This window comes from Gracilinanus agilis, chromosome 1 (genome assembly GCF_016433145.1).
Source record: "Gracilinanus agilis isolate LMUSP501 chromosome 1, AgileGrace, whole genome shotgun sequence".
In the NCBI taxonomy this organism is placed as follows: Eukaryota; Metazoa; Chordata; class Mammalia; order Didelphimorphia; family Didelphidae; genus Gracilinanus; species Gracilinanus agilis.
In genome coordinates, this window is record NC_058130.1 from 175,440,217 (window position 1) to 175,467,999 (window position 27,783).

At 37.6% G+C, this 27,783-nt stretch overlaps 2 protein-coding genes across 3 annotated transcripts in view; one reads left to right on the forward strand and one right to left on the reverse strand.

Annotated features, from left to right (window-relative positions):
- Positions 1-1,915: 1,915 nt before the first annotated feature.
- On the reverse strand, positions 1,916-4,532 carry TMEM186 (transmembrane protein 186). Its single transcript, XM_044657312.1, has 2 exons — positions 4,499-4,532; positions 1,916-2,918 (listed from the first exon to the last, which is right to left on the reverse strand). The coding sequence occupies exons 1-2, from the start codon at positions 4,499-4,501 to the stop codon at positions 2,292-2,294; spliced, it is 630 nt and encodes a 209-aa protein (XP_044513247.1). The 5' UTR covers positions 4,502-4,532; the 3' UTR covers positions 1,916-2,291.
- A 254-nt stretch (positions 4,533-4,786) lies between these two features.
- The window catches only part of PMM2 (phosphomannomutase 2), a 37,123-nt gene continuing 14,126 nt past the window's right edge, over positions 4,787-27,783 (forward strand). For both annotated transcript variants that reach the window (XM_044659032.1, XM_044659033.1), the window contains exons 1-7: positions 4,787-4,865; positions 10,513-10,624; positions 11,518-11,594; positions 12,181-12,272; positions 14,321-14,420; positions 16,639-16,714; positions 22,115-22,230. In XM_044659032.1, coding sequence (XP_044514967.1) covers positions 4,800-4,865; positions 10,513-10,624; positions 11,518-11,594; positions 12,181-12,272; positions 14,321-14,420; positions 16,639-16,714; positions 22,115-22,230 — 639 coding nt within the window. In that variant the 5' untranslated portion in view covers positions 4,787-4,799. The remainder of the gene's footprint in view (positions 4,866-10,512; positions 10,625-11,517; positions 11,595-12,180; positions 12,273-14,320; positions 14,421-16,638; positions 16,715-22,114; positions 22,231-27,783) is intronic.

A 27,783-nucleotide genomic window follows, 5' to 3' on the forward strand; every position in this document is an offset into this window, starting at 1 on the left:
CAAGTGAATGTTAAGAGATAACTGCTGAAACTTAAGGTAAACTTATGACCTTTCAATTCACGACACATTTCATCAATATAAATGAACAAAAATGGGAGGAAATATTTTTCCTTTGTTCTCATAATCTTTTTTTCCAGGTCTCTCCCACATACTTCCTCTTTCCTTGAATATCTTGTATTATTCTCTTGCCTCTCCTGTCTTTTTGACATGAAGCAAATTTACCAATGAGTTAAAGTATCTTTGCATATTTATACAAGTAACTGGAGTAACTGAAGATTACCTGAAAGGCTGCTTTCAGGTTTGATGGGCTGGTACATCTCATGATTTACTTGAAGTAGTACTTGCAAAGATCAGCTTTTAATTCTTTTGACCATGAATCAAGTTACTGTAGCCCTCTCCCATCCCCAAAACATAAGCATGGATTAGACAACACCTGTTGAAGATCTTCATTAAAACCACTTGACGACCAGTGAGTTTATCCTTCTTCCTACTGTAGGAAATGATAAGTAAGGGTAATGGATAATGGAGACACCAGGGATATTATAATAAAACTAAGTAATTGTGGGTACACACACTGGGGTTAAGAGAGACTGGACCAGGATGGAAAGACCAGAGTTTACTGGATTCACACAGGAATGCAGTTAGTCTTAACTGTCACTCAGCTTCCCCTCCGCCAGAGTCTAGAAACAAGCAGACAAGGTAAGAGGGATTAACTGGTTTTAATTATGTATAACTAAAAGGTGGGATAGGGATGTCTACTCTAAAACCTTAAATCCTAATGACAAAACCCACAGGGAAAAGGGAGGACTTATTCTATTCTTATCTAAGTGATCTAACAGGCAGGGCCCAAGGAGCAGTGGAATCTCTAGAAGGCTGAATCAATCCTGGTGCCAGCCAATCTTGAATCAGCACTGCTATAGATCAGAGGGTTGTCTTTGAGGGTTCTCAAAGCTTTCCAAAGAGGTTCACAGGATGCCAAAATCCTAGGTAGTCCAAGATATCCAAGAAGAAAGAGAGTGCTTGAGAAACTGTCCACCAGGTCCCAAACTTCTCCTCTTCTTGGTGCAGCTCTGTTGTTACTGGAAATCCACCTCCCTTCTGGATCCCAAGGAAATCAGGAAGCAGGGTCTGAGATCTCCCTGGGCTGGCAACAGTTTGCCCACTACTAATGGAGTCCTCTCTCCCAGCGCACACTCACACTTCCTCCTCCTTCATTCTATCCTACAATGCTCCAGGCTTCCTGCTATGTCAACTTTAATACCTAATCAATAACTAATCTTCCTCACAACACTACTAAGACACCAGCAGTATCACCCAGTGGGTGATGGTGCCCTGCTGAAGTTCTGTAAAAAATAGAAATACATCAAAAAATGACAACTCAAAATAGTCAACCCCAAAACTGTTTTTATTAGACTGCAACATTAATAGTGTATGACTGTTTAAAGGTTAAAAAAAAATTCCAATTGTGATAGTATGCCCTTCTGATTTCAATCCTGTTTCTGAGAACACATAGCTGTCTTTAAGAAAGGGATGAAACAGTCATGTTTTATTCCAGTCATATCTTTCTGTAGCACCTACTCCATATCAGGCAAACAATTCTTTCTTTATGATAGACTGAATGTTATTCACATGCCAAGATTGCCCTTATAATCAGTCAACAGTGGGACATGGATCCAATGTGTCCTGACAATTTTCTCAACAGAAGGTCAAACTTCCTTTTTCCAAAAAAAGTACACAAATGGAAAATCAATTCCCACTGCACCACTAAAAGAAGTTCCAAGGGGGGCAGCTGGGTAGCTCAGTGGAGTGAGAGTCAGGCCTAGAGACAGGAGGTCCTAGGTTCAAACCTGGCCTCAGCCACTTCCCAGCTGTGTGACCCTGGGCAAGTCACTTGACCCCCATTGCCCACCCTTACCAATCTTCCACCTATGAGACAATACACCGAAGTACAAGGGTTTAAAAAAAAAAAAAAAAAAAGAAGAAGAAGTTCCAAGGTTCCAGAGCACATTCCTTTTTCAGAGCCCATTCAACACATGTTTTTACCAGAAACTTAGTTCTGTTTTGTCTCTTGACTTTGAAAGACAAAGTGGCTAAGACACAGGAGGTTCCTTTTGACTGCTACCACTCAAGTTTCTTGCTACCACTCAAGTTTCTTGTCGCTTAACCTCCCTTTCTAGTTTAAGCCCTGGGAGATATGCTTGACACAGGTGTAGTATAAGCACACTCTGGATTACCATTCAAAGCTTCTGTGAAAGCACATTTCTGTAAGGTCCAGGAGTTTTTCCTACCAATCAATGATGTCCTTTGAGATTCCCAAACACCTCCACAAAACGTTTCCTATCCAGAACGCGTCCAAATCGAAGTGTTAAGTAGAAGGTCTGCCCATCATCATACTGTTTTATCTTCAAGAACACATCAAAGGGGCGTTCGCTGGTATCAGATACGGGAATTATATTGGCCACTTGGCAATATGTGTCCTGACGCCAGCCCCAGAAGGTCAGGTGTGCCACCCGCAACACAGTGCCAGCCTCATTCACATAAAGGATCCCAACAAGGCGACGAAAGAAATGGCTAATCCAATACAACATGGCTAGGGCAAAGCTAGCAACACCCCCCATGAGAAATAGGGAGTTCAGGGGAATGAGGCCCTCCATGTACCAATGAAAGCCAGGTGGCAATATTACCATAGTAATCCCTGTTTGTAGAATTTTCATCCGGGACAGTGACCCACATAATTTGATGCCAGGGAACCGATAAATCATCTGGAATTTCTCAGTCTCTATGGTAGATGGTTTATCAGGGGATGTGGAGATAGCCCTGCCCACATACAAACTGGGAACTTGCATCCTGCAAAACCAAGGACGAGGCTGCAGCAAAGCCACCCAACGAATTGGGAAACCAGTTCTGAAGATGGAAACCTAAAAGGGAAAAGAAACACTTTCACAAAACTCAATATAAAGTAACAGATAGGGAAGTTGAGTCTTTGCGGTCAAAGGTATAACACATAAACAAGCAAGTGAATAGAAAGAAAAATAAAAATAAAGACAATACAAATTCCACAGACTCACAACCCAGATGTCATTCTCACTCTCACCTGTCCACATCCAATAAGTTGTCAAGTCCTGATTTTACCTTCCCAACATCTCTCACAATTTGCCCACTCTCCTCTAAAAATGTCAACACTTTGCTGGTTCTTATCACACTCTACTGAGACTACTGCAGTAGCCTGTTGATTGGCCGCCTCCTTGCCTCAAGTCTCTCTAGTCCATCCTCCTCTCACATATCAAAGAGATCTTCCTAAATCACAGGTCTAACCTTATCACTTCATTACTTGGCCCCTTCCTATTCAGTGATCCAGTGATACTGATTTCCATGCTGTTCCCCAAACAAAACACTAGGAATTCTTTCTTTCCATATCTGCCTTCTGACTTCAAGTACCAGCTAAATCTCACCTTCTACAGGAAACTTTTCCCAATCCTTCTTAATTCTAGAGCCTTCTCTCTGTTAACTATTTCCAATTTATCTTATGTATAGCTTGTTTGAACATAGTTGCTTGGATTCTGTCTCCTCTATTAAACCACCAATTCCCTGAAAACAGGGACTATTTTTTTTTTTTTTTGCCATTCTTTGTATATCCAGTGCACAATGGCACAGCTACTAACATGAGTCATTTAATAAATGCTTACTGAAGGGGTGGCTCAGTGGCACAGTGGATAGTATGCAGGTCTGGAGTTGAGAGGCAAGTCACTTAACCCCAACTGCCAAGTCCTTGACCCTCTTCTGTCTTAAGAGTTGATATTAAGACATTAATAAGGTATGTGTGGGTATGGTCTTGAGATCACTGAACAATTGCCTAAACAACGACTCTGGCTCTACCAAGAGGAGTGAGGGATGGGGGTGCCTGATGAAGATAGAGGCAAACGTTCAAGGGAAGAGACTTCTAGGGTCCAAGAGGTATAACCTTGACAATGGGGCAGCAGCAGACCCCAGGGTCATAACTCCCAGTCCGGGATATGGGGCGGGAGAGTGGAGGGGTGGGGTGTTTGAGGACGGGGTGTGGCCCCACGTGGCAGGAAACCTTTCCACACCCCTCATAATCCAGGCACTTTCCCTCTTTTAATTATTTACCATTTATCCTGTAAGTAGCTTGCTTTACATATATTTATTTGCATGTGGTCTCTTCTGTTTTATTGGAAGCTCCTAAAAGGGAGAGATTGTCTTTTGCCTCTTTTTGTATCTTCAGTGCATAGTGTAATACCTTAGTACAAAGCACATAGTAGCTGCTTAATAAATGTTTGTTGAATTTACTGAATTGAATCGGCCTCACGACCCTAAGAGGTGACAAGCTCTCCGAAGCCTGAAGGACTTCAAAGTGCAGCCCACGACAGGAGAGGTGCTTCCACCCTACTGCAGATGAAGCAAATAAGTTCGGACTCCAGCCCTTCTCAGGTCCCTCTACAGCTCCCACCTCCCCACATTAGGAACATCAGCCGCTCACCATAGTACTGCCGCGCGCGCGCTTCCGGAAGCGAATCCGCTCAGTCTCCCGGAACGACTTGGCGCGGTGGTATACGTGTCCTGATTCCTAATAAACATAGCCCAGGGAGGGGATGGGACGTGTTGTCGCGTTGCATCCTAGGAGTTGTAGTTCTGGAGATACTATACGTTCTAGGATTCGGGGTTGCGGCTAGGTGACCTCCTCGGTCTTTCACTTTCCCGGCGTGCATCGCAGCTCCTGAAGCAAATCCCGGAAGCTTCATGTGCCAACGCGTATCGTTAGGTTTGTGAAAAGTGTCAGGATGGCAGCTCCGGGACCTGTTCTCTGTCTCTTCGACATCGACGGGACCCTCACCGCTCCGCGACAGGTAAACAGACCCTGAGCCCGACCCACACAGCCACCTACCTGCTTAACGGAACCTCAGTTTCCCCACGGTGTGTTGGGGGCGGGGCGGGGGGAGGGAAAACAGAAATCCTGCGAGGCCTTGTCACTCTGAGACTAGGCTCCCACAACTTCTGGAGAGCATGAAGTCCTATGACATAGAACCAGAAGCAGCCTTAAAGAGCACATGTGATGTGGACCAACCAGTCCCTTCATTTTACAGTCGAAGAAACTGAGGCCCAAAGAGAATTTGCTCAACATCCCAGAGCTAATAAGAAGGGTCAGGATTAACTCCAAATTAAATCCAAATCCAGTAGTGATCCCACACTGCCATTGGACAGCTAGGCTTCCTTTGCCCTGTCTCCCCAAATAAAAATTTGTAGCCTCCTTTTACTCCCTCCCCAAAAATGTCCTCAGGCATGTACCCTTTGGGGAGAAGTCTGACCTTTGATAAACCCTTCAGCCTTGCCTGCTGGGCCTGTTTGGGTGTTAGATCTGTGAGTAAGAGCTTCCAATGGAGGGATTTGGAGGATTAGAAGGAAGCAGGATGATGATTCCTTTAGGCCGATTGGGTGCTTAAATTTCGTTGAAGAGTCAAAACAATTTAGTTCGGCAAAACAGCAAATTATTAAGTGCCCATGTATGTGGGGATACTGTAATAATAGTTTTTATATGCTGCTTTAAGGTTTGCCAAGTGCTTGAAATATGTTAGTTATCTCATTTGAGTCTAGCAGCTACCGGATGAGTTTGGATTGCTTAATGACATCAGATTGTAGTAGACTCAGTCACCAAGCTTGTAACTTCTATGTAGTACTTGAATAGGGAAGTGAATGATAGAAGTAATTCAGAGTTGGGATTTAGGAAGGGTTGCACAAGCAATAAAGCAAGAGATTAATGGGTAGAAGACCCTGTAAAGTTGAACTGATTGGATCGGACTTTTGAAGGGAAAAAAGTGAGAACAGACAAGGATGATTACCTGGGAGAGCAGAAAGGAGAGAAATGGCTAGAGGTTGCACTGAGGGTGAAGTATAGGTTTAGGAAGTGGCAAAGAATAGGGGAAGAAAGACTCATAAGTTGTGGTCAAATAGAACGATTTGAGAGTTATGGATTGTGAAAGTGGTTGATAATGAAATGAGGGGCATTTGAGGGCTCATCAGTACGAAAACTGAAGCCCCCAAATGTAAGGACAAAGGTTGGAATGGATAAGACCAGGTCTGAGTTTTGAGCACTTGAGCTCTCCTGACAGTTTGTAATGAGTGAAAGGAGCAGTTATTTTTCTAAATTCCTCTGACCTCTCATTGTAGCATGGAGGTGACACTGGGTACTCTGAGGCTTTGCTAGCTGAATATGAGCTCCTACCAAGTACTTAAATAGTATATTCTTCTTTTGGCCAGTCAAAGACAAGTGATTAACTTTTTAGCCAACAACCCTTGAAGACCACCTACTGACTTATAGAGAATTCCTTGAAGTCTTCATTGGTCAAGGAAGTACTAAATAAACCTTGGATCTTTAAAGTATTGAAAAATTAAAGGAAGGGCTATCAGGTAGTAGTTGGATTAGTAAACATTTATATATGATAGCATTATCCAGAACTCCAAAATTTCCTCAGGAGATATGTAAACTAGGAGCCACAGTGGACAAGACATAAATCTGTTCTCACCCAGAATCCTACAGCTGCCACTCATTTACTCTCCATTCAGTTTTCTAGGACTGGTATAATCCTTGGGTAAGGAAACTGAAGCACGGAATGGCTGAGTGAGTTCTCCCAAGGTCTTTCAGTTAATCTTATATCTGAAACAGAACCTTGGGGCTCATGACCCATAGAGTAGTTAATGAGAGCTTTCTGTTGTACTTACTACCATCTTAGACTAATGTGGAGAGGCCTAAAATGCAAAAGAAATGTAAGTTACAATCAATCCCCAGAAGTTAAGGGTACTTGAATAGATTGCGTCCTTTGTACATTAAATATTTTCTTTGTGTATAAGAACAAGTCAATTTTGGGGGAGGGAAGGAGGAGTGAGGTTTGTGTGTTCAGTTGATTAAGATGGAAAGAAAAGACTTTGCACCTTGTTTCCAGTTATTTGAAAGTGGCTTCCTGGAGGATAATGTGTGAGAGGGAACTGGGCAAATTGAGATAGAAGTAGGATATATCATTAAGAAAAATATTTCACTGTTGATGCTATAAATTATAATTATGAATACTAGAAAGTCTTTTCCCCCTTACAACTACCCCATGAATTAAGGAGAATTAACTGATAAATAACGTACGTTCCTTAAAAACAGAGATTGCTTCATTTTTGTCTTAGTGTCCTTAGCTGAGGGGGATTTTGTAGGGATTTATTTCATTAACATAGGGAACTCCCAGTAAAGATATGTTTTCCACTAAAGTGAATGGGAAATGACTGTGGTTTTATAAGTCACTGACAGGTTAAGGGACTTGCCGACAAACAGCCAAATGTTAGTAGTGGTACTAGAACCCAGGTCTTCTGACTCTGAGACAACTCTCTTCTATTCACTGACATATTGTTTTTCCACCTGAAGCAGGTTATTGTTAGGTTGTCTGAAGTCTTTATGACCCCATTTGGGATTTTCTTGGTAAAGATATTAGAGTGGTTTGCCATTTAGTCTTCTCCAGCTTATTTTATACATAAGGAACTAAGGCAAACATCGTGAAATGACTTACTCAGAAAGACGACTTGATTTCAGACTCAACACTCTATCCACTGCACCACTCACCTGCTCCTATCTGAAGCATAGCAGATGTTTAAATAAATGCTTCATGAGTGAAATGAATCCTTATTTTACAGATGAAGAAACAAGCTCAGAAGTTGAGTGACTACTAAATCAGTTAAAAGCTATTAAGTGCTAGAGCAAAAAATCAAACCCAGGTTTTCTGATTCCAAGTTCACCACTGTTTCCACTTTACCAGGCTGACCTTTGACTTAGTTTATTAGCCAAAATATTTTTAATAAAACAATCTTTATGTTTTTATGTGAGATTTAAACCTCACAAAACATTTTCCTTACACCATCCCTGTAAAATCGTGCAAATATCACTCCCATTTTACACATTTACACATTCCTCTTTGCTGAAAGTTAGAAAATGCAAGTGCTATAAATCTGTTTAATAAAATGATTCCTAAGCTCCACTCCATTTATTTTTTTTAACATTTTCATTGATATCTTTTGTTTTTATACTCCCCAGCAAGCCATCCCTTGTAACAAAGAATAAAAATGAAAGAGGGAAGAAAATCAGTTAATCCAAACCAATCAACATATCAACTGAATCTGACTGTGTATGAATTATTCCATATCCAGTCTTCTATCTATGCAAAGAAGAGGGAGGGGTTAATTTTCTCAATTCTTTGTCAAATCATTTAACTTTCTTTACCTCAGTTTTCTCAGCTGTGATTTGAAGACATTAGAAAGAGGACTTCTAAGGTCTGTTCCAGTTGTAATTCTTTCACCAATATTTTTAATGACTGAGTTTTTTGCACTACCCAAAAACACGATTTTCATTTTAAGCCTTTTGTGAATACCTATGAAATAAAAGGTTTTTACCTTCTGTTCAGTTTCCTTATCTACATAATGAGGGAATTGCTCAAATAATTTCTAAGATTCCCTTCCAGCAATATGACTCAGGACAGGGGGAAAATTTTTGAGAAAACTGGTTCTTTTCTCTCTCCACCAGATGGCCTCCTTTTCTTCTGAAAAAGAGGAATTAGGACTTCAGCTGAAGCTGCTTCTCAAAATCTACTTATATCCAGTTGCTTTTCATCAGTTGAGGAGCCAATGTTCCTTGCCATAACAGGATCAGGAATCTTTCTTGGTCATAACATGATTATATGCAAATCATTCTCCCTTCGGACCTTATGTCTCAAATCCCTTCCTTTGCCTGAATATAGGATTTCCTACCCATCATACCTTCTGCCCCAAGATTCCCCATGCATATTTTATTTTTTCCAGTGATATAATTTTACTACTTCTGACATCCTATAACATAACCTATAGTTCCTAATTTAGACCTGTCTCTAAGGATAAAGTTCCTGGCAAAATAAAAAATTGGTCATCAAAAGAGCACATTTAGAGTATTCAGAGACCCGAGTTCTTATTCTGCCTCTGCTGTTGACTTGTTGTGTGACCTTAGGCAAATCACTTTACCTCTCTAGTTTTCTCCTTTATAAAATAAAGATGTTGGGTCAACTGATCTCTGGGGTCTTATCCAGCTGTGATGTGTGAAGAATGTTATTGCAACACATCTTTTGTTAGTAGAAATATTACATTACTTTCAATATAACATGATTATTGGAAAATTACAAAATTAGAAAATAGCCTACTCATAGCTATAGTCATATTATTAAGCAATTTTGCTTAATTATTTTCTGAGCCTTTATCATATAGAGAATTTGTTCAGGAACTAGTTGGTTAGTGTTGTGCCCATATAAAATGTATCAAAAAATGATACATGGGCTTTTTAAAGCATTGTTTTACATTCATAGCAAGATTCCTTGTAATCATCAGTAATATTTTACATATAGTGATTTAAACCTCACAAAACATTTTCCTTACACCATCCCTGTAAAATCGTGCAAATATCACTCCCATTTTACACATTTGGAAATGGAGACTGAGAGAGATTAAATGACTTGCCTGTGATCACACAATTTAGAGGAGTTGGAGGTGGGATTCAAACCAAGGACTCTTGACTCCAATAACACATAAGTACTTATACAGAAACTTTTCAGTGGTGTCCAGGATTTTATCTAGGGATTGTGGTTGTGCATAGCTGGATATTGCTTTTAGTCTGATCAATAGACTTGCCCTTGAAGAAGTAAGTAATGTATCTTCTACCACTCAATTACCTTATATGTCTTGGTGATTTAACTCATCATTTTGCTGTGGAATTAAGATGTGGTAAATTTTACATAAAATGCCTTAGAGAAGGAATCATGTTGAGTTTCTGACATTTTGCAACCCAGAGCAATTTTTGTTTTTTTCCTAATCTTGCTAGAGCTGTAGAATAAACCCCTTCAGGCATTCCTTTTCATAGCCTTTACTTGATTTTAGATAAGTGCTCTACTCAGTTTATGCCATTTTGAATTTTGAGATACTTATACATAGTGCAGTTTACATTTTTAAATTCCCAGATTTTATCTATTGGATTTGAATTTTATGCTTTTTAAGTTTTTGAAAGTGTTACATGTAAGTTAAAAATATGACTGATAAAAGAAATATTGTTAAAACTATTCAAATCATTTGGATGTATGTTAACAAATTTTTCTTTGTTGTGTTTTGCTTCGGCTTACAGTTTTAGGTAACTTGATTATGTTGTTTGAACTGGTGATCAATAAGAAACATTGAAGTATTTATAAATGAAATTATAATATTTGTCTTGACCCCATCATACAGGGAGGAAGCCCTCTCGTTTTACAGTTGTAAACTTTCCTCCTTTATGGCACTGTTAGATCTCTTAATCCAGGCTGCTACAACAAAGTTAATACTAAATGATCTGATTTTACCTATCCAGAAGAAAGTCACATATGCCTAAAAAAGACATAGTTATACAATTCTGTAATTTGAATTCTTTGCCCATATTGTGTTTAATTGGCTTGTCTTTTCTTTTTTAATATACAGAAAATCACCAAAGAAATGGATGCCTTTCTACAGAAATTGAGGCAGAAGTTAAAAATTGGAGTAGTAGGAGGCTCAGACTTTGAGAAGGTGCAGGAGCAGCTAGGAGATGATGGTAAAAAGTGATTATGTCTTAGTAAAATATTAACTTCTTTTCAGAAAATTATGATGTTTAAAATATTGTCACATGCAACTGTAACTCTGGACACCTCCCATATGGTAGATTTCCTATTTTCTTGTTTACCAAACAGCCTTTTTATTTTATAAATGACTGGAATCATTTACCAGGAGGTAAATAAATTTGGTTCCACAAATATTAGTTGACTCGCCTTAAAATAACAACATACTGGGCATAATTTGAATTACTATTGACCTCTTAGCCTCCTTAGAACTGAAGACCATACTTTTGAGTATAGTCTTTTACTTTCCAGATTAATATGCAAGTTTTATTTTTTTTACTTAGAGATTCTGAGAATCAAAGAGTATGTCTTTCCTGTATATGACTATTTTCCCCATTGTTCAGTGTTTCTTAACATATTGTGAGATGCTTTAAATCTGAAATGATAAAATTAATGGGATAAATTTAGTGTCTTGAATTCTGTTGTCTAGTCTTGATATTCTTCCCTTCTCCCTCCCTTATCCCAGACTAATTACAGAATAGTCCTACCATCTTCCAGGACTCCCACAGGAGGGTGTTGTGTTCTGGTGCCATGTAATAGGGTAATACCTGGACCATTAGAGGATGGATCACTGAATCACAGAATTTTAAAGCTGTCAAGATCAGCAAGTCTGACCTTCTCATCTTACAGATGAGGAAACAGATATAAAGATGCATGAACTAACTTGCCCAATTTCATACAGCTAATGGCAGAACCCTAACTCATTGCCAAATTTCCTATTTCCTAAGCTGATGTTCTTTTTTATCACATCACTTGTATTTTTTATCAGTCTTGAATAGAAACATATAAATAAGTTGCATTATGATTTGCTACTCATTTTTATTTTTAGTGCTTGAAAAATATGATTACGTCTTTCCAGAAAATGGTTTGGTAGCATACAAAGATGGCAAATTTCTGTGTAAGCAGGTAGGTCTGTTTCAGAGTCTCCAAACTTTTTTCGCACTATTATAAAATGAAATCTGATATAATAGGCATGCTTTGGTATAGGATAGGAAACAAAAGGACTGACTTTATATAGCATATCCTAATGACTTTAGACATGATGTAGTCCTTAGCACAAATTCCTTTAGCAACAAGTAGATCTTTTAAAATGACAGTTTTTGGGGAAAGAGGTAGTGTATTGTACTTACTCTAGAAGCAATTCGATAGTGTGTATTCCAACCTGCTTTCTCTTTTGACTTCACTGGGATTTTAACTGTGTTATCTAAGAAGAGGGTAAGTCTCTAGGTTTTATAGGAAGCATTTGCAAGCCCATGAATCCAGAATCCAGAGTACTGATGCAGAAAACACATCTGATTCATAAACTCACTATTGTGATTAACCTGACTTTGTTTAATCATGGGGTAACTAAAAGAAGAAAAAATAAAGAAGATGATACACATTAATCTCACACATTTGCCTCTGATCATATAACAACATTGATTGATTAGAAAGCTATTTGAAAAATGAATCATACTAAATCTAGTAACTCCAAAGTTTTTTGTTTGTTTAGAATATTCAGGGTCATTTGGGTGAAGAACTGATCCAAGATTTAATCAACTATTGTCTGAGTTACATTGCCAAGATTAAACTGCCCAAGAAAAGGTGGGTATGTGTCCTTATGCATAATCAAGATATGCATCCTCTATCTGTAGTGTTGATCTGACACTTTAGACACTAATGTTATTAGTGGGCTCACTACTAATTTTAATCCAAAAATTGCCACATGTTTCAGGACATGCTATACTGTTGGAATAAGTTCAGACTTTTAAAAAGTAGAGGGAAAGCCTGTGAATTACTCTGATCAGTGAGCAAAAAAGTTCTTATCAGATGAAGTATATCTCAGAATAGGTAGGGATAAAGGATAGAGACCAGACCCGGACTTATGATTTCATAGGAAAATAAAACTTTCTCTGGTTGGTACCTCTCTGCAACTTCTTGTCTTAGAAAGTTGTCCAGACCACTGAGAGGTTAACTGACTTTTCCAGGGTCACAAAGCTGTATGTCAGAGATGGAACTTGAACCAAGTCTTCATAACTTTGAGCCTAGCTCTGTCTGCCATACCACACCATCTCTCATCACAGAATAGCATATAGTAATTTAGTGTCCGCAAGCAGAAACACTGGGAATACAACTTTTTATGGTCCCTAGAACCAAAGATTAAGATATGCCCAAAATGATTCTTGTAGTTCTGGTAAAAATCAGTGGTCAGAAAATGAACTCTTTGAATTGGTGGATTAAGATAACCTTTTTTTAGGGGGCAGCTGGGTAGCTCAGTGGAGTGAGAGTCAGGCCTAGAGACAGGAGGTCCTAGGTTCAAACCCGGCCTCAGCCACTTCCCAGCTGTGTGACCCTGGGCAAGTCACTTGACCCCCATTGCCCACCCTTACCAATCTTCCACCTATGAGACAATACACCGAAGTACAAGGGTTTAAAAAAAAAAAAAAGATAACCTTTTTTTAAACCTTACTAAAATATATTAGCATATACCTTTCTGCCTTAGAAAATAAACAGTGCAATACTTTTGTTTTTGTTTTTGTTTTTTAATTTAAAATCTTTCTTAGGATCTTTATAATTGTCAGTGTGAAGGTTCAAATGTTCTTATAAGAAGCTACTGGTAACAATTAAAGGTTTAGTTTATTTACTACAAATTATACCACTAAGAGAGTATAAGGGAATTTCTACTGGGGATTACCACATTTCATCATAGACTAATATTCATTTCACAAAATAGAAATATAGTTTGTTCTGTATATTATTCGATGATGGAAGAAGCTCTATTTTGATGATTAGAAACGTGACATTTTAAAACTAAGCTGTGTTTCCATATAGGATTTTTAATAATACAAAAGAATTGTTTCTTATCCTTGTTTCAGGGTAAATTTGGGATATATTTTCTGGAAAACTCAGACTGGTGTCATAAAGAGTTTATTTGTGAAATTAATTTTTGTAAGACTTTCAGAACTATAATTTAGGATTAATCTCTCCCTGAATGTTTTCATCTCTCATTTATCACGAAAGCTAAAAGGATGTTTTTTGCACTGTGTTTCTAATAAAAGCAATGTATGTAAAGTCTCCCCCCTTTTTTTATTAAACCTTTATATTCCACCTTAGAATCAATACTAAGTATCAGTGCCAACGCAGAAGAGTGATAAGTGCTAGAAAAATGAGGTAAAGTGACTTGCCTAGAGTCACATAGCTAGGAGTGTCTGAGGTTAGATTTGAACCCAGGACCTCCTGTCTTTAAGCCTGGCTCTCTGTCCACAGAGCCCCCTAGCTGCCCTCATATCTAAAGTCTTTCTTACAAAATAACTATCTGAAACTAAGTGCTGCAATCTAGATATAACTAAAAGTATACATCTTTTCCTCAGATATTTCTTGCTATTATTTGTAGTATCAGTAGTATTACTGTTTATATAACACTTCACCAAATAAAACATTGTAATTTTACAAATAAAGAACACAAACTTAAATCTCTAGTTGAGAGTTGTTTGACATTGACTCAGATTGTAGAGATGTGTCCTCATCTAATCTAAAATGAACACTGATTTTTTTCAAGTTACCCAACGTCTCAGCCACTCTTTGTGAAGTTAGAAAATGTGCAAATAATTATTTCTCAGTGAACCTTTCCTCCAGCTTATCTCTCTCTTCAGGGGCACTTTCATTGAGTTCCGAAATGGGATGTTAAATGTGTCCCCTATTGGAAGAAGCTGCAGCCAGGAAGAACGACTTGAATTTTATGAACTAGATAAAGTAAGTCTTTCCTAAATGTCCTTGGCCAACTATTATACTTATGAAACTGAACTAAGATGCATTACTTTGTTAACAAGAAAAAAAGAGGGGGAAAATTTGTTCTTTTAAAATTAAATTTCTATTTGACAAAATAAGCAAAGAAGGAGTCTTACCAAATTCATTTTATGACACAAATATGATACTGATTCCCAAACCAGGAAGACCAAAGAGAAAGAAATCTACACACCAATCTCCTTAATGAACATAGATGCAAAAATCTTAAATAAAATACTAGCTATTGCTATAGCAAGTCATCACAAGGATTATCCACTATGACCAGGTGGGATTTATACCAGGAATACATAGCTGGTTTAACATTAGAAAACCATCTATATAATTGACCATATCAATAACCAAACTTAACTGAAACCACATGATTATCTCAATAGATGCAGAAAAAGACTTTGACAAAATACAACACCCATTCCTATTAAAAACACTAGAAAATATAGGAATAGAAGGGACTTTCCTCAAAATAATAAATAGTATTTATTTAAAACCATCAGCAAGTATCATCTGCAATGGGGTTAAGTTAGGAGCCTTCCCAGTAAGATAAGGAGTGGAACAAGGATGCCCATTATCACCACTATTATTTAATATTTTACTAGAAATCTGAGCTGTAGCAATTAGAGAAGAAAAAGAAATTGAAGAAATTAAAGTGGGCAGCGATCACTCTTTGCAGATGATAATGATGGTATGCTTAGAGAACGCGAAAAATTCAACTAAAAAGCTAGTGGAAATAATTTTAGCAAAGTTGCAGGATACAAAATAAATCCACATATATCATCAGCATTTCTACTTATTTCCAATAAAAATCAGCAGCAAGAGTTAGAAAGAGAAACTCCATTTAAAATTAGGTAACAAAATATTTGGGAATCTATCTGCCAAGACAAACTTAGGAATTATCGGAACACAACTACAAAACTCTTTTCACACAAATAAAACTAGATCTAAAAAATTGGAAAAACATTAGTTGTTCATGGGTAAGACAAGCTAATATGATAAAAATGACAATCCTATCTAAATTAATTTACTTATTCAGTGCCATACCTATTCAAACTACCAAAAAACTTTTTTTATAGAATTAGAAAAAGTTATAACAAAATTCATTTGGAAGAACAAAAAATCAAGAATATCAAGGGAACTGATAAAAAATGTGAAGGATGGAGGCCTAAGTTTAAGATTTCATACTATAAAATAGTGATCATCAAAACAATTATGGTATTGGTTAAGAGATAGAATGTTGAATCAGTGGAATAGACTTGGGGTAAATGACCTCAGCAAGATAGTGTTCGATCAACCCAAAGATCCCAGCTTTGAGGACAAGAATTCACAATTTGACAAAAACTGCTGGGGAAATTGGAAAATAGTATGGGAGAGAATAGGTGTAGATCAACATCTCATGCCCTACACCAAGATAAATTCATAATGATTAAATGATTGAAGTATAAAGAGAGAAATAAATTAGGTGAACATAGAATAGTATACCTGTCAGATCTGTGGGAAAGAAAAGAATTTAAGACCAATCAAGAGATAGAGAGCATTACAAAATATAAAATGGATGACTATGATTGTATCCAATTTAAAAGATTTTGTACAAAAAAAAAAAAAAAAACAACACAATGCAACCAAAATTAGAAGGGAAGCAACAAACTAGGAAAAAATTGTTAAAACAAAACTGACAAAAGTTTAATTTCCCAAATTCATAAGTAACTAAATCAGTTTTATAAAAAATCAAGCCGTTTCCCCAATTGATGAATGTAAAGGGACATAAATAGGCAGTTTTCACATGAAAAAATCAAAACTATCAATAAAACATATGAAAAAGTGTTCTAAACCCTCCTGATTAGAGAAATGCAAATTAAAACAACATTGAGATATTAACTCACACCCAGCAGATTAGCCAATATGGCAGCAAAGGAAAGTAATAAATGTTGGAGGGGATGTGGCAAAATTGGGACACTAATACACTGCTGGTGGGGTTGTGAATTGATCCAGCCATTCTGGAGGGCAATTTGGAACTATGCGCAAAGAGCTTTAAAAGACTGACTGCTTTTGATCCAGTCACACCACTACTGGATTTGTACCCCAACGAGATAATAAGGAAAAATGCTATCTAAAATGCTAAATCTAAAATCAAATTCAGTCAGTAACTGATATCTTTTTGGTTTCTCCACAGAAAGAAAACATAAGAGAGAAATTTGTGGCTGATTTGCAGAAAACATTTGAAGGAAAGGGCCTTACGTTTTCTATAGGTATTCTCTATTTTAAAGCTTATTTGGGCCTTTGATACCCTTTGCCAGATCTTGTCATTGAATTCAGTAAGCATTTATTAAGCTCTGGATTTGGAGTCAGGAAGACCTAGTTTGAACCTTGCCTCCGATACTTGCTAGCTATGTGACCTTACTAGCAAGTCTCTCAACCTCTCCCTCAGCTTTAGTTTCCTCATATGCAAAATGGAAATAATGGTACACATAGAGTTGTTGTAAGGACTGTTATGAGTAAGATTAGATTAGCTAGTTATTAGGAATTAAGATGTACCTAGCAGGAAGGAGCTGGAGCTTGGAATTCCAGGTTGGAATGAAGGAGGAGGAAGTCTGTCTTGTGCCCTGAGTGTGGACTCCATTAGTGGTGGGCAAAACTGTTGCCAGCCTGGAAGACCTCAGAGCAAAGGACACCCTGTTTCCTGATTTTCCCTGGGATCCTGTGTGGTGTGTCATCTAGCAAAAGGACAAGATCTACAGAGCCAAGAGAAGAGGTGAAGTTTGAGTACTGGAGGACAGTGCTTCAAGCACAACCCTTACTACTTGGTTCCTGAGACAACTTAACTCCTGGCATCCAGAGATCATCAGTGGATAGCAGTGAGAATCCCAAAGCCAAAGTCCTAGCTGTACTCAAGCCTGGCAGGCTCCAGGTTTGAAGCAGAAACCCAGAGACTCCATTTATAGCTCTTTGGGCCCTGTTAGTTTAGATCACTTAGTTAAGAGTAGAATAAGTCCTCCCATTGCCCTGTGGTTTTATCCTTTAGATTTTAAGTATAGAAATCCTTTCCCACCTTTTAGTCTAACATAATTAAAGCTGTTAAGTCCCTTTTACCTTGTTAGCCTGTTACTATACTCTGGTCTAGTGGAAGCTGGGTGACAGTTAAGATCAACTGCCATTCCTGTGGAAATCCAGTAAACTCTGGTCTCTTCACCCTGGTCCAGTCTCTCATAAATCCTAAAGTGTGTTCCCACAAACCCCTTAGTTTATTATAATATCCCTGGTGACCCCATTACCTTACTTATATTTTCTTACAGGACCAAATGAAATAAATAACGCAAGCACTTTGTAAACATTAAAGCACTATATATAATTATTGGCTATTTACTATCATCACTCAAAGTAAAGCTACATTCCCTTCTTTGAGCCTTCTTTTTCTCCCAATTACTTAAAAAGACTAAACCTTTTATTGTCAATTACCTTCCCTTGCCAGCCTCAGCTCATTCTGAGCTTTAATATTCTTATATAGTATTTGGTATTTATACCTTCTTCTATTCACCCTCTGTTATCTGGTCTTGTCTCCATTTTCTGTACATTTGTTTTTAAAATCTGAGCTGATTTATGAGTACACTCTGCATCCACATCTGTCTTTTCAGGAAAATCCCATTCTTTTCTCAGTTCTGTGATTTCCCTTTGTGTTTTCAGAATTTCATACATGAGTATCTCCCAACCCTCCAGGGCTGACTGACTTAGCCTGAAGCTTTTTTAGTCTCTGAGATCCTACCTACCTCTTTTTTGAATCCATTTAAATCTTCTTTCCCCAAATCTAGGAGGTATGTTAGACTGTTTTCTCCTCTATCATAATCTATAGGAAGGAGTGTCTCCTACCTGCGGGTTCCTCACTATTTACATTCCAACAACCAATTGTTCTTTACTGTTAATGAGAATCTCATCCATAATAGAATTTCCCTTTGTTGCTCCTACTTTTTTTGAAGGATGATATTATCCCTAAGGTCAATAAAGAAGGTATTAATTTCTCTGCTTTTTGCTAGGCTTATATGTTTCACAGTTTTTCCTCAGAAGGCTACTCATAGATCTAGTTTATTGAATGAATGGTTGTCAAAGGTTGGAGCATTTAGGATCAGATAATAGATTGACAGTTGCTTTATTGGACAGAAATAGTAACAAAAATTATATCTTTTCTGGCAGAGTACTTTAAATTCAAATTTCTTCCATTAAAAAAAGCAGAAGCCACTCTTTTTCCTTTGAATTGATAGAATGTGTGTGTATGAGTTTAAAGTAGATGCCCCTTCTTTTTTTTTTTTTTTTAAACCTCTTTAGGCTTTACCTGATTGACTATTCAAAGCTTTCTTTCTTTTTTTTTTTTTTAACCCTTACCTTCCATCTTAGAATCAGTACTATATATTGATTTCAAGGCAGAAGAGTGGTAAGGGCTACATAGTGGAGGTTAAGGAAGGTGCCCAGGGTCACCCAGCTGGGAAATGTCTGAGGTCATATTTGAACCCAAAACCTCTGGTCTCTAGGCCTGGCTCTATCCATTAAGCCATGTCACTGCCCCACCAAATCCTTCTAAGGATACCACCTCAAATTTTTGCAATGTTTTATGGCTTGTTTTTTTTTTTTTAATAGTCATTCATTATCTCATTTGTTACTCAGATAAACATGTGATATAGAATCCTAGATTGAGAATTGCAAGAGCCATTCAGCCCAACCTCATAACTTTATAGATAAGGGAAATTGAAAGATTAAATCAGAGAGAGGTTAAATTGAGCCCCAAATCAATGTGGCAAAGGTAGGATTTGAACCTTTGGTTCACCATTGACTCCAGAGCCAATGTGCTTTTCCCCTTCAGTACTTTTCTCTCTTGTACTTGCTTGTCTTCCTAGCAGGGCAAGAATTAATATCTCCATTTTATAGAAATTTTGCTTAGAACTTTACTTTAATGCCTCATCATAAAGTGACTCTCACTTCCAAAATGCTCAGAGGTTATGCTAGTAGAGCACAAGCTTTGGCAAACTCTCCCTCTATGCTGAAAAAGTTGAAGGTGTCTGTCTTAAACTCTTCAGTTATTTCTTCTTTTTTGTTCTGATGACTGTAGTGTATTCCAATGACAAAATCATTTCTATTTCTTCTTCCTTTGACATTCATCCAAATACTTTGTCATGCACTCTGGTTGCTAGATTTCTTCACCTGAATAGACTTTCTTTGTATATAATGCTACCATTCTCTACCCCTTTTACCTATTCGTTGTGTGTGTCTATTTAAATAAAATGTATATACATCCAAAGCCATAATCCTGTTATGGATATCATCCCCCAAGCCTTAAGTGATGCTTATTAGGTCAATTTTGTCTCTGGATTGGGACCTCTAGTTCCCTGTTTGTTGCCTATACTTAGGATTTGGGGTACAAATGCTTGAGGCAATGAGTTTCAGCAATGACTCCTTTCTTGAATTTTGTCTCCTATAAATTTGTGAGTAGCCTGGGTGCTATTTTTCTCTTTGTTCCTACTATATAGATTTGCAAGATACCTAGTAAATGCGTCCTTCTCAGCCTTTGTTAGGTATATTCTACCTCTGGCCATGAATCTGTCAGCCTTTTATTAGTACTCCTTGATCTTGAAATCTAGATCTCATTCTCAGACATCCCTTTTTTACCAAGCCAGTTACTTCTCAAATTGTTTTCTTCTGCATCCCATGTCTTCAAAAAACAAAAATGAGGGGCAGCTGGGTAGCTCAGTGGATTGAGAGCCAGGCCTAGAGACGGGAGGTCCTAGGTTCAAATCCGGCCTCAGACACTTCCCAGCTGTGTGACCCTGGGCAAGTCACTTGACCCCCATTGCCTACCCTTACCTCTCTTCCACCTATAAGTCAATACACAGAAGTTAAGGGTTTAAAATAAAAACAAAAAAACAAAAAACAAAAAAAAATGAGGAAAACCCAACCCATGCTCTTGTGATCTTCAGTTTCTTGCCCAACATTTCATAATTGTTGGTAATATTTTTTAGTTTACTTTCTGGAAGTGACACTTGTGCTAGTGTGAGTCACTAGAAAAGATAGATATCTATTTTTGATGTCTCTGTATGTCTTGGATTCATGCCTAGGAAGGCAACAGACTTCCTGTTGTTGTTATCAGGAGCTCAGTACCCCTGAACAGGAAATTACCAACTACTACTATTCTTCTCTTCTTCCTCTACCTCTTATTGGATGATCTCTCACTCAATAGATTCTGTGACTACTCTATCTTTCTTTGTAGGACAAGCAGCTTATGTTTCAGAGTATCTAGTTCATTCCTCTTTCTATCACCTTCAAAAATATTTCATCTTCCATAATAACCTGGAGTGTGGAGAGGCATTCTCCTTGCCTCTTCACCTTCAGGAGGGAAGTCAGCCTACCCTTGGAACACAGGTAAGACACATTATGACAGAAACGTAAACGTCTTAATATGCAGTCCTATTCTCCATAATGGTTGTCTTGAAACTAAGTGTAAGTGAGGTGTAAGCACCTCAACCCTAAGTACCTTGTTAAAACCTTTTTAGTGCCCATTTACCCTATCTTGACAATCCACTCTGTTCCCTGTGCCTTTTATCCTGTCTTTGGCTTGCCTTGTTTTGCTAACTATATACCTTCTTCTTAGTCTTTATGAGTCTATCTCTTCACATTCCACTACCTAATTGTCCTATTAGCCTCCTAAATCCTTTTATATCTTCTTTAAGTTGAATCTGGACCAGTCTGGGTTTAGAAATTCTTCTGCAAATTTTCTTTCATTTCTCTTCCCTATATTCAATCTCTGACTTATATCACTAGTCCAGACCTTTCCTTCTTATTCCACCCAAGTCCTTTGTACTTTGTCCTCTTGCTCCTTTCCCAGAAACAGGAAGCCAAACTTCTCATTCTTGGGGTTGCTTTGAGCAAAGCCTGTGATTACTGGTTTGCTTCCCTATCTTTGGTCAGAATACCAGGAACTGAATGAATTCTGTGGGAAAAATTGGAGGCAAGTCAGAAAAACATCTTTAAATTTTTTTAATGGAATAAAAATACCAACTTCTTTAAATATGCTTTTATCTCCTGTCTTGCTGGTTAGTCATTACTTACATCTCTCTCTTTACCAGCCTTGTTTGTTAAGTGTTCTGGGTTAGCAATGCTAGAAATAGGGATTCACAATGAATAGCTTAATGCCTAAGTATTCTCACACCAGTAACATGAACATTTTTATATATTTTTGTGTCTCCTGGGTTAAAAAAACTGAAACCAGCAACCATTTAGCTCATTTTCATTTTTTTATGACAATGTAAACTGGATATAAACTTCCCCAAAAGCCATCTACAGCTTGATTTTTTACTCAGTTCAATGTCATTCTTATCACATTTGTTATAGATATATTTTATTTACTAGCTACTTATTTAATAGCACTTAAATGCAAATACATTTTATTCCCTGAGTTAGCCCTACCTTGTTGAGACTCGGGTAAGTGCCAAACAAGTGAAAGACTTGTGAAAATTGGGATTTGAAATCAAAATATTATCACATTCATCAGAGTGTAAGTATACAAAGTAAAATATTGGAAAATCAAATCCTGATTTTGAAGTGTTCTAGAATAGTTGGTTAAAGATTATCTGTCAATAATCTTTTTTTACCTTTTGTCTTTGATGCAGGAGGCCAAATAAGCCTAGATGTATTTCCTAATGGATGGGATAAGAGGTACTGTCTGAAACTTGTTGAAAATGATAGCTATAAGACAATCTATTTCTTTGGAGACAAAACCATGCCAGTAAGTATCAAAGTATTCTTTTAATACATTTAAATTAAAATAAATTAAATGACATGTATAAATTAAAGTATTTCCTTTATTCTTATATTCTACTCTATAATAGGGGAGAAAATTAATAAATGGACTTTTTCCACATCAGGGGAGTGCTAAATACTTACTTAACTGAGTTTGTGGCCATGTTTATGGATGGTGTCAGTCACATACATCCCTAAGCAGTAGAGATCCAAAGAGGATCAGAATCTTGCCTAAAATTGTGCAGGGAGAAAATGGCCAGTTGAGATTTGAATTCAAGGCCTATGTGACTCCAAATGCACTACCCTTTTTACTATACTTTGATTCAATTTGCATAGACTATTTTGTGAAATCCTTCCTTAAAAGTAAGACTAGACCTGACTCATATATTGACAGGAGAATGAAGGGTTTCATTCAGAACATTTAGAGAAGTAGGTATCTATTTTCTTTTTGTTTTTATGCATACGTAAGGCATTCAAACCAAAGGTCACATAGAAGGTAGCTTAAAATAGCCCCAGTTATGGAGAGCAAGGAGGGGAGAGTCCAGTCCACCTTACTCCCTCACCCCAAAATGTCAATTCCCACCACCCTAAGGACTCTACATGTCTGGTGTAGAACATTACTCTAGGGCAGTGGTTCCCAAACTTTTTTTGCCTACCGCCCCCTTCCCAGAAAAAATATTACTTAGCCCCCTGGAAATTAATTTTTTTTTAAATTTTAACAGCAATTAATGGGAAAGATAAATGCACCTGTGGCCATCACTGCCTCCCTGAATCGCTGCAGCACCCACCAGGGGGCAGTAACACCCACTTTGGGAATCACTGCTCTATGGTATTACAACCAAACCATTATCAGTAGAATTAGCTGGCTAGGCTGGCAACCCTGGTACCATGACCTCTACTCATGGCATAGAGAATTGGCATTTAGCATACCATTTTGGAATTTGACCCTTCCTTTGGCATATCCTTTGCTAAGCAGGCAAGCCTGCTATATGGCCAAGATCTTAATGAGACTATTTACTTTGTGACATGTATAAATTAAATAAAGTTATTTTCATAATCTATTATCCTCCTGACTGTTATAATAGTAATTGATTTTTCTTTCTTGACATTGAGGCACATAGTAACAGAGAAATGTAAGAAGGAAAAAGGTATTAATGGAATGTGGTTTGGCCACATACATTACCTTTAAGTCCATTTGTAGCCACTTAGTTTTGTCTATCTTAGAAGTGAGGAAATTAATGAAGGGTTTTGCTTTTGGCAATATGAGTCACTGAAAAAAATCAGATTAACATGCACTGGCCCTACTCAGCCAATTGATATAGTAAAAATCTCATCCTTTGAACCTTACCGATTTAGATTTTGTGATCATTCATAGTATAATAGAACTGGAAAGGATTTGAATATTTTATTATCTAGTCCAGCACCCTTATTTGATAAATGAGAAAACTGGGGCCGTTAGGGGTAAAATAACTTATCCAAAGTCACATATCTAGCTGGTGGCAGAATTAAGATTTTCAACCCAGGCCTTAGGTCACCTACTTCAGGACCCTTTTCTTTTTTTAACCATATTGCCTCATATACCATGTGTTGGGAATTGTAGAGTATGAATGATAGATTTGGAGGTGGAGTAGGGAAGAGAGTGGTATTTTAACTCCACCTAAGAGGATAAACTTTGAGAAGCCCTTCCTCATCAGCCCAGCCAACTGGAATATCTCTACACTGAACTCTCACAGCACATAGTGTCTATACTACAAACTTGGCACTTCTTGTGGCTTAAATTATTTGTTATCTTTTTATCTAGGAGCCTTATCTTCCTGATTAGATTATAAACTCCTTTGAGACAGAGACCACATTTTATACTTCTTGATCCCTAGCATCAAACACTGTACTTTATGAAGTGTTTGATTGCTTAAATTGATTTGCCCAGTTGGTAACAGTTGGTAACAGAAGCCTCTTACATCTCTTGACTCTAGTTCGAGAAATAATATCTGATAGCATATTATAGAGTACCTTCCAACAAGATTAAATGAGAAGTTTTGTTCTTCTCATCCTCATGGATAATGTATTTTCAAATAGGTAAAATTGTGTATTTTATATTCTTTATGACAGTGAGTGAAAAATTCATATATGACTGCTGTATCTGGTTATTGAAATTATTTTCAGGATAATATTCATTTAATAGGTTCTATTTTAAAAATCCATTGCAAACTGTCACTATCTAATTTCATGCAATTTTTTTTCCAAAAACAACTAGGAAGCATAATTATATTCTATTCAGATGCTAAGTAATTCTAAGAAGCTTACTCATACCTGCCTACAAAATGTCATTTTCTTTCATATTGAAGAAAGGAGGAACTTGTTAAGACTACAAAAGCTAACTTTGGTGGAAAGGTGGCTTTCAGATAGTCATCTGAAAAGGTCTCATTTGTTTATTCCACTTCACAAAATGGAATCTAAATCTTAATACCAACAAAAATCAACTTAAGATGTTTTTTTTCTATTATTCATGGAGCCCTCACCAGAATCATCTCCATTTATTCCTTCTTACCTAATTCCTTCTTACCACTCATTCTTCCCTTTGTAATAATCTCTTTATCCTTCATTCAGGCAGCAATCAGAATCTGTCTTTAGGTTCTTTATATCACTCCTAACAGTGACTGCAAATTGCTTGTATTGCACTTCCACACCCAACACACACACACACACACACACACACACACTTAACCACAAATGACTTAAATTCCTACTTCACTGAAAAAAAGAGGCTATCCAGAGTGAGTATTCTCAGCTCCTACTCCCTTTCTGTAAACTCTCTTCAACAGCATCAGCTTCTCCTTCCCACTGGACGTAGAAGAATGATTCCATCTAGTCACCAAAATTAATCCTTCAGCTATTGATTCATGCCTTCGTGCCTCTCCAGCACCTTGTTTCAACAGTCTTTCCCTCAATCTCTTGGCATCTTTCCATCTAGCCAATAAACATTAAGTTTTCCTCATTCCTTAAAAAAAAATTTTTAAGCCATTCCTTAGCATTTCTATTCCATCTTACCTTCAGTTTTTATTCATAACTTTGCCAACATCTGATGCCTCCACTTCTTCACCATTCACTTGTACCTTGACCACTTGCAATCAGTCTTCTAGTATTGCTGAAACTCCCTTTATATATGTAATTATTTTCTTGTTGTTTCCATTAGTGTGTGTTCCTTGAGAGCAGAGACTGTTTTTTCCTTATTTTGTATCTTTAGCACACTAACATGGTGCCTGGCCCATAAAATTGGCATTCAGTAAATGCATATTTACTCAATGGTTTCTCTAAGGTCACTAGAAACCTCCTAATCAGATTCTAGTGGTTGGTTTTTTCCAATCCTTTTACATTGTTGAACACTCCTATTACTGGATACTCTCTTCTTCATTGGTTTCAGAGACCATACTCTACTACAGGGGTCGGCAACCTTTTTGGCCGTGAGAGCCATAAACGCCACATTTTTTAAAATGTAATTTCATGAGAGCCGTACAGTGTTCACAGTGAGCGCTCCTGTAACAGCGCCTGAAAAAAAATTGACTTTATGGCTCCTGCAGGAAGAGCCATTTTCTGGCCCTCAAAAGAGCCAGATATGGCTGGAGAGCCATGCGTTGCCGACCCCTGTTCTACGAGATTCACTTCTCTCCCTTATCTCTCTCTAATCTCAGGAATTAATACTGCAGATCATCCAAAAGTCAGTGGTAGGTGGGAATAAGTTGTGTAACTTGCTACTAATGAAGAAATAAGCAGGAGAAACAGGATGAAAACATATCCAAAAAACAGATGGCCAGAATAGGTAATTTGCTAGAATTTAGGAGAGCAGTTTGGAATGATAAAAGATCACCTCAGGTCTCTTAAAAAATCTTTTCAAGGAAGTCTAAACTGGTACCTCTTGTTAATCTTGATAAATTTCTCAATAGCAAGTAAAGATATTAAAAAACCAGTTCATTGTCCTCAGAACAATACTCAGAGAAACTAAATTCACTAAATGTTTGTTTTTGATGATTATTAATCTTACTAAAGAGCATTTTTATTTCGTTTATTTAATTTTTATTTAATTTATTTAATTAATTTTTAGCATTTTCCCATGGTTACAGGATTCATGTTCTTTCCCTCCCCACTCCCGTAGTTGACGCACAATTCCACTGTGTTTTTATATGTCACTGATCAAGACCTATTTCCATATTATTGATATTTGTACTAGGGTGATCATTTAGAGTCTACATCCCTAGTCATATCCCCATCAATCCATGTGATTAAGCAATTGTTTTTCTTCTGTGTTTCTATAAAGAGCATTTTTAAATGTAAAAACTGATCCCCAAATCTCTCCCCTACACTTTCTGCACCTGCCTAGGTTTACTTACAGCTTTAGATTTGCTTGGGACTTCTCTAAGCCTCAGTTTCTTCATCTGCAAAATGAAGTATTTGGCTTGATGACCCATAAGGACCTCTCCAGCTCTAATTCTAAGGTCTTATAGTCTCATAATTATATGAGAGGTAAGGATGAAAGAATAAAAAATAAACTCAACGTTACAAATAGGAAACACTAGGTGAATGGTAATACAACAGAATAAAATGTTGAAATCAGAAGGAGGAACAGGTTCAGGGGAGAAAATGAGATGTTTTGTTTATATTCTGTGTGGAACACTAGAGGGCATCTAGGAAGAAATGTCCTAAGGGCAGTAGGAGAAGCAGATAGAGATTAGAAGACAAGACAGAGGAGACTAGATACAAGAGTTATCTGCCTAAAGGTGGTGGTTAAAGCCATGTGTGCCAGTGACATTGCCCCATCACCCCTAGGATGTGGAGAAAACCAAGGGTTGATTGTCATTGTGTCAGTGGACCCTTTTGACAAACTGTTGAAATCTGTAGACTCCCTTCTCACAGTATTTTTAAATGCATAGGGGGAAGATCAGTGGCTCAGGGCCTTTAGATTCAGGCTTACAGACAGGATGTCTTGGGTTCAAATCTAGCCACAGACACTTCCTAGCTTATGCTACCCTGAGCAAGTCACTTGACCCCCATTGCTTAGCCCTTACCACTCTTCTGCCTTGTAACCAATACATAGTTTTGATTCTAAGATGGAAGATAAGAGTTTTTTTTTTAAATGCACAAAATAAGGATTGCAAAGGAAACCAGATGTAACATTCATGGACCCTCTGAAATCTAGCCCAAGTTAAGAAGGTTATTGTCTAGAGTCCAGTGATGGACAAACTATTCCCCGCTGGCTGGCAGTAGTCTGCCCACCACTGCCTTAAGCAATTCCCTAATCACTATGCCTCCATATCCAGATGTAGCGATTAGAGAATTACTTAAGGCAGTGATGGGCAAACTATGCCTGATCCAGGCCCTCAGGGAATAGTTTGCCCATCACTGGTCTGGACAATAGTTATTCTTTATCCACTTGGGTTTTTTCCTTTGTGGATACTTAAATTGAAATCTTTTACATGATTTTTTTATCCCATTTAGGAAACTCTTCTTTAAGGACTTAAAAATCAACAGATCATCTGCAAGCAAA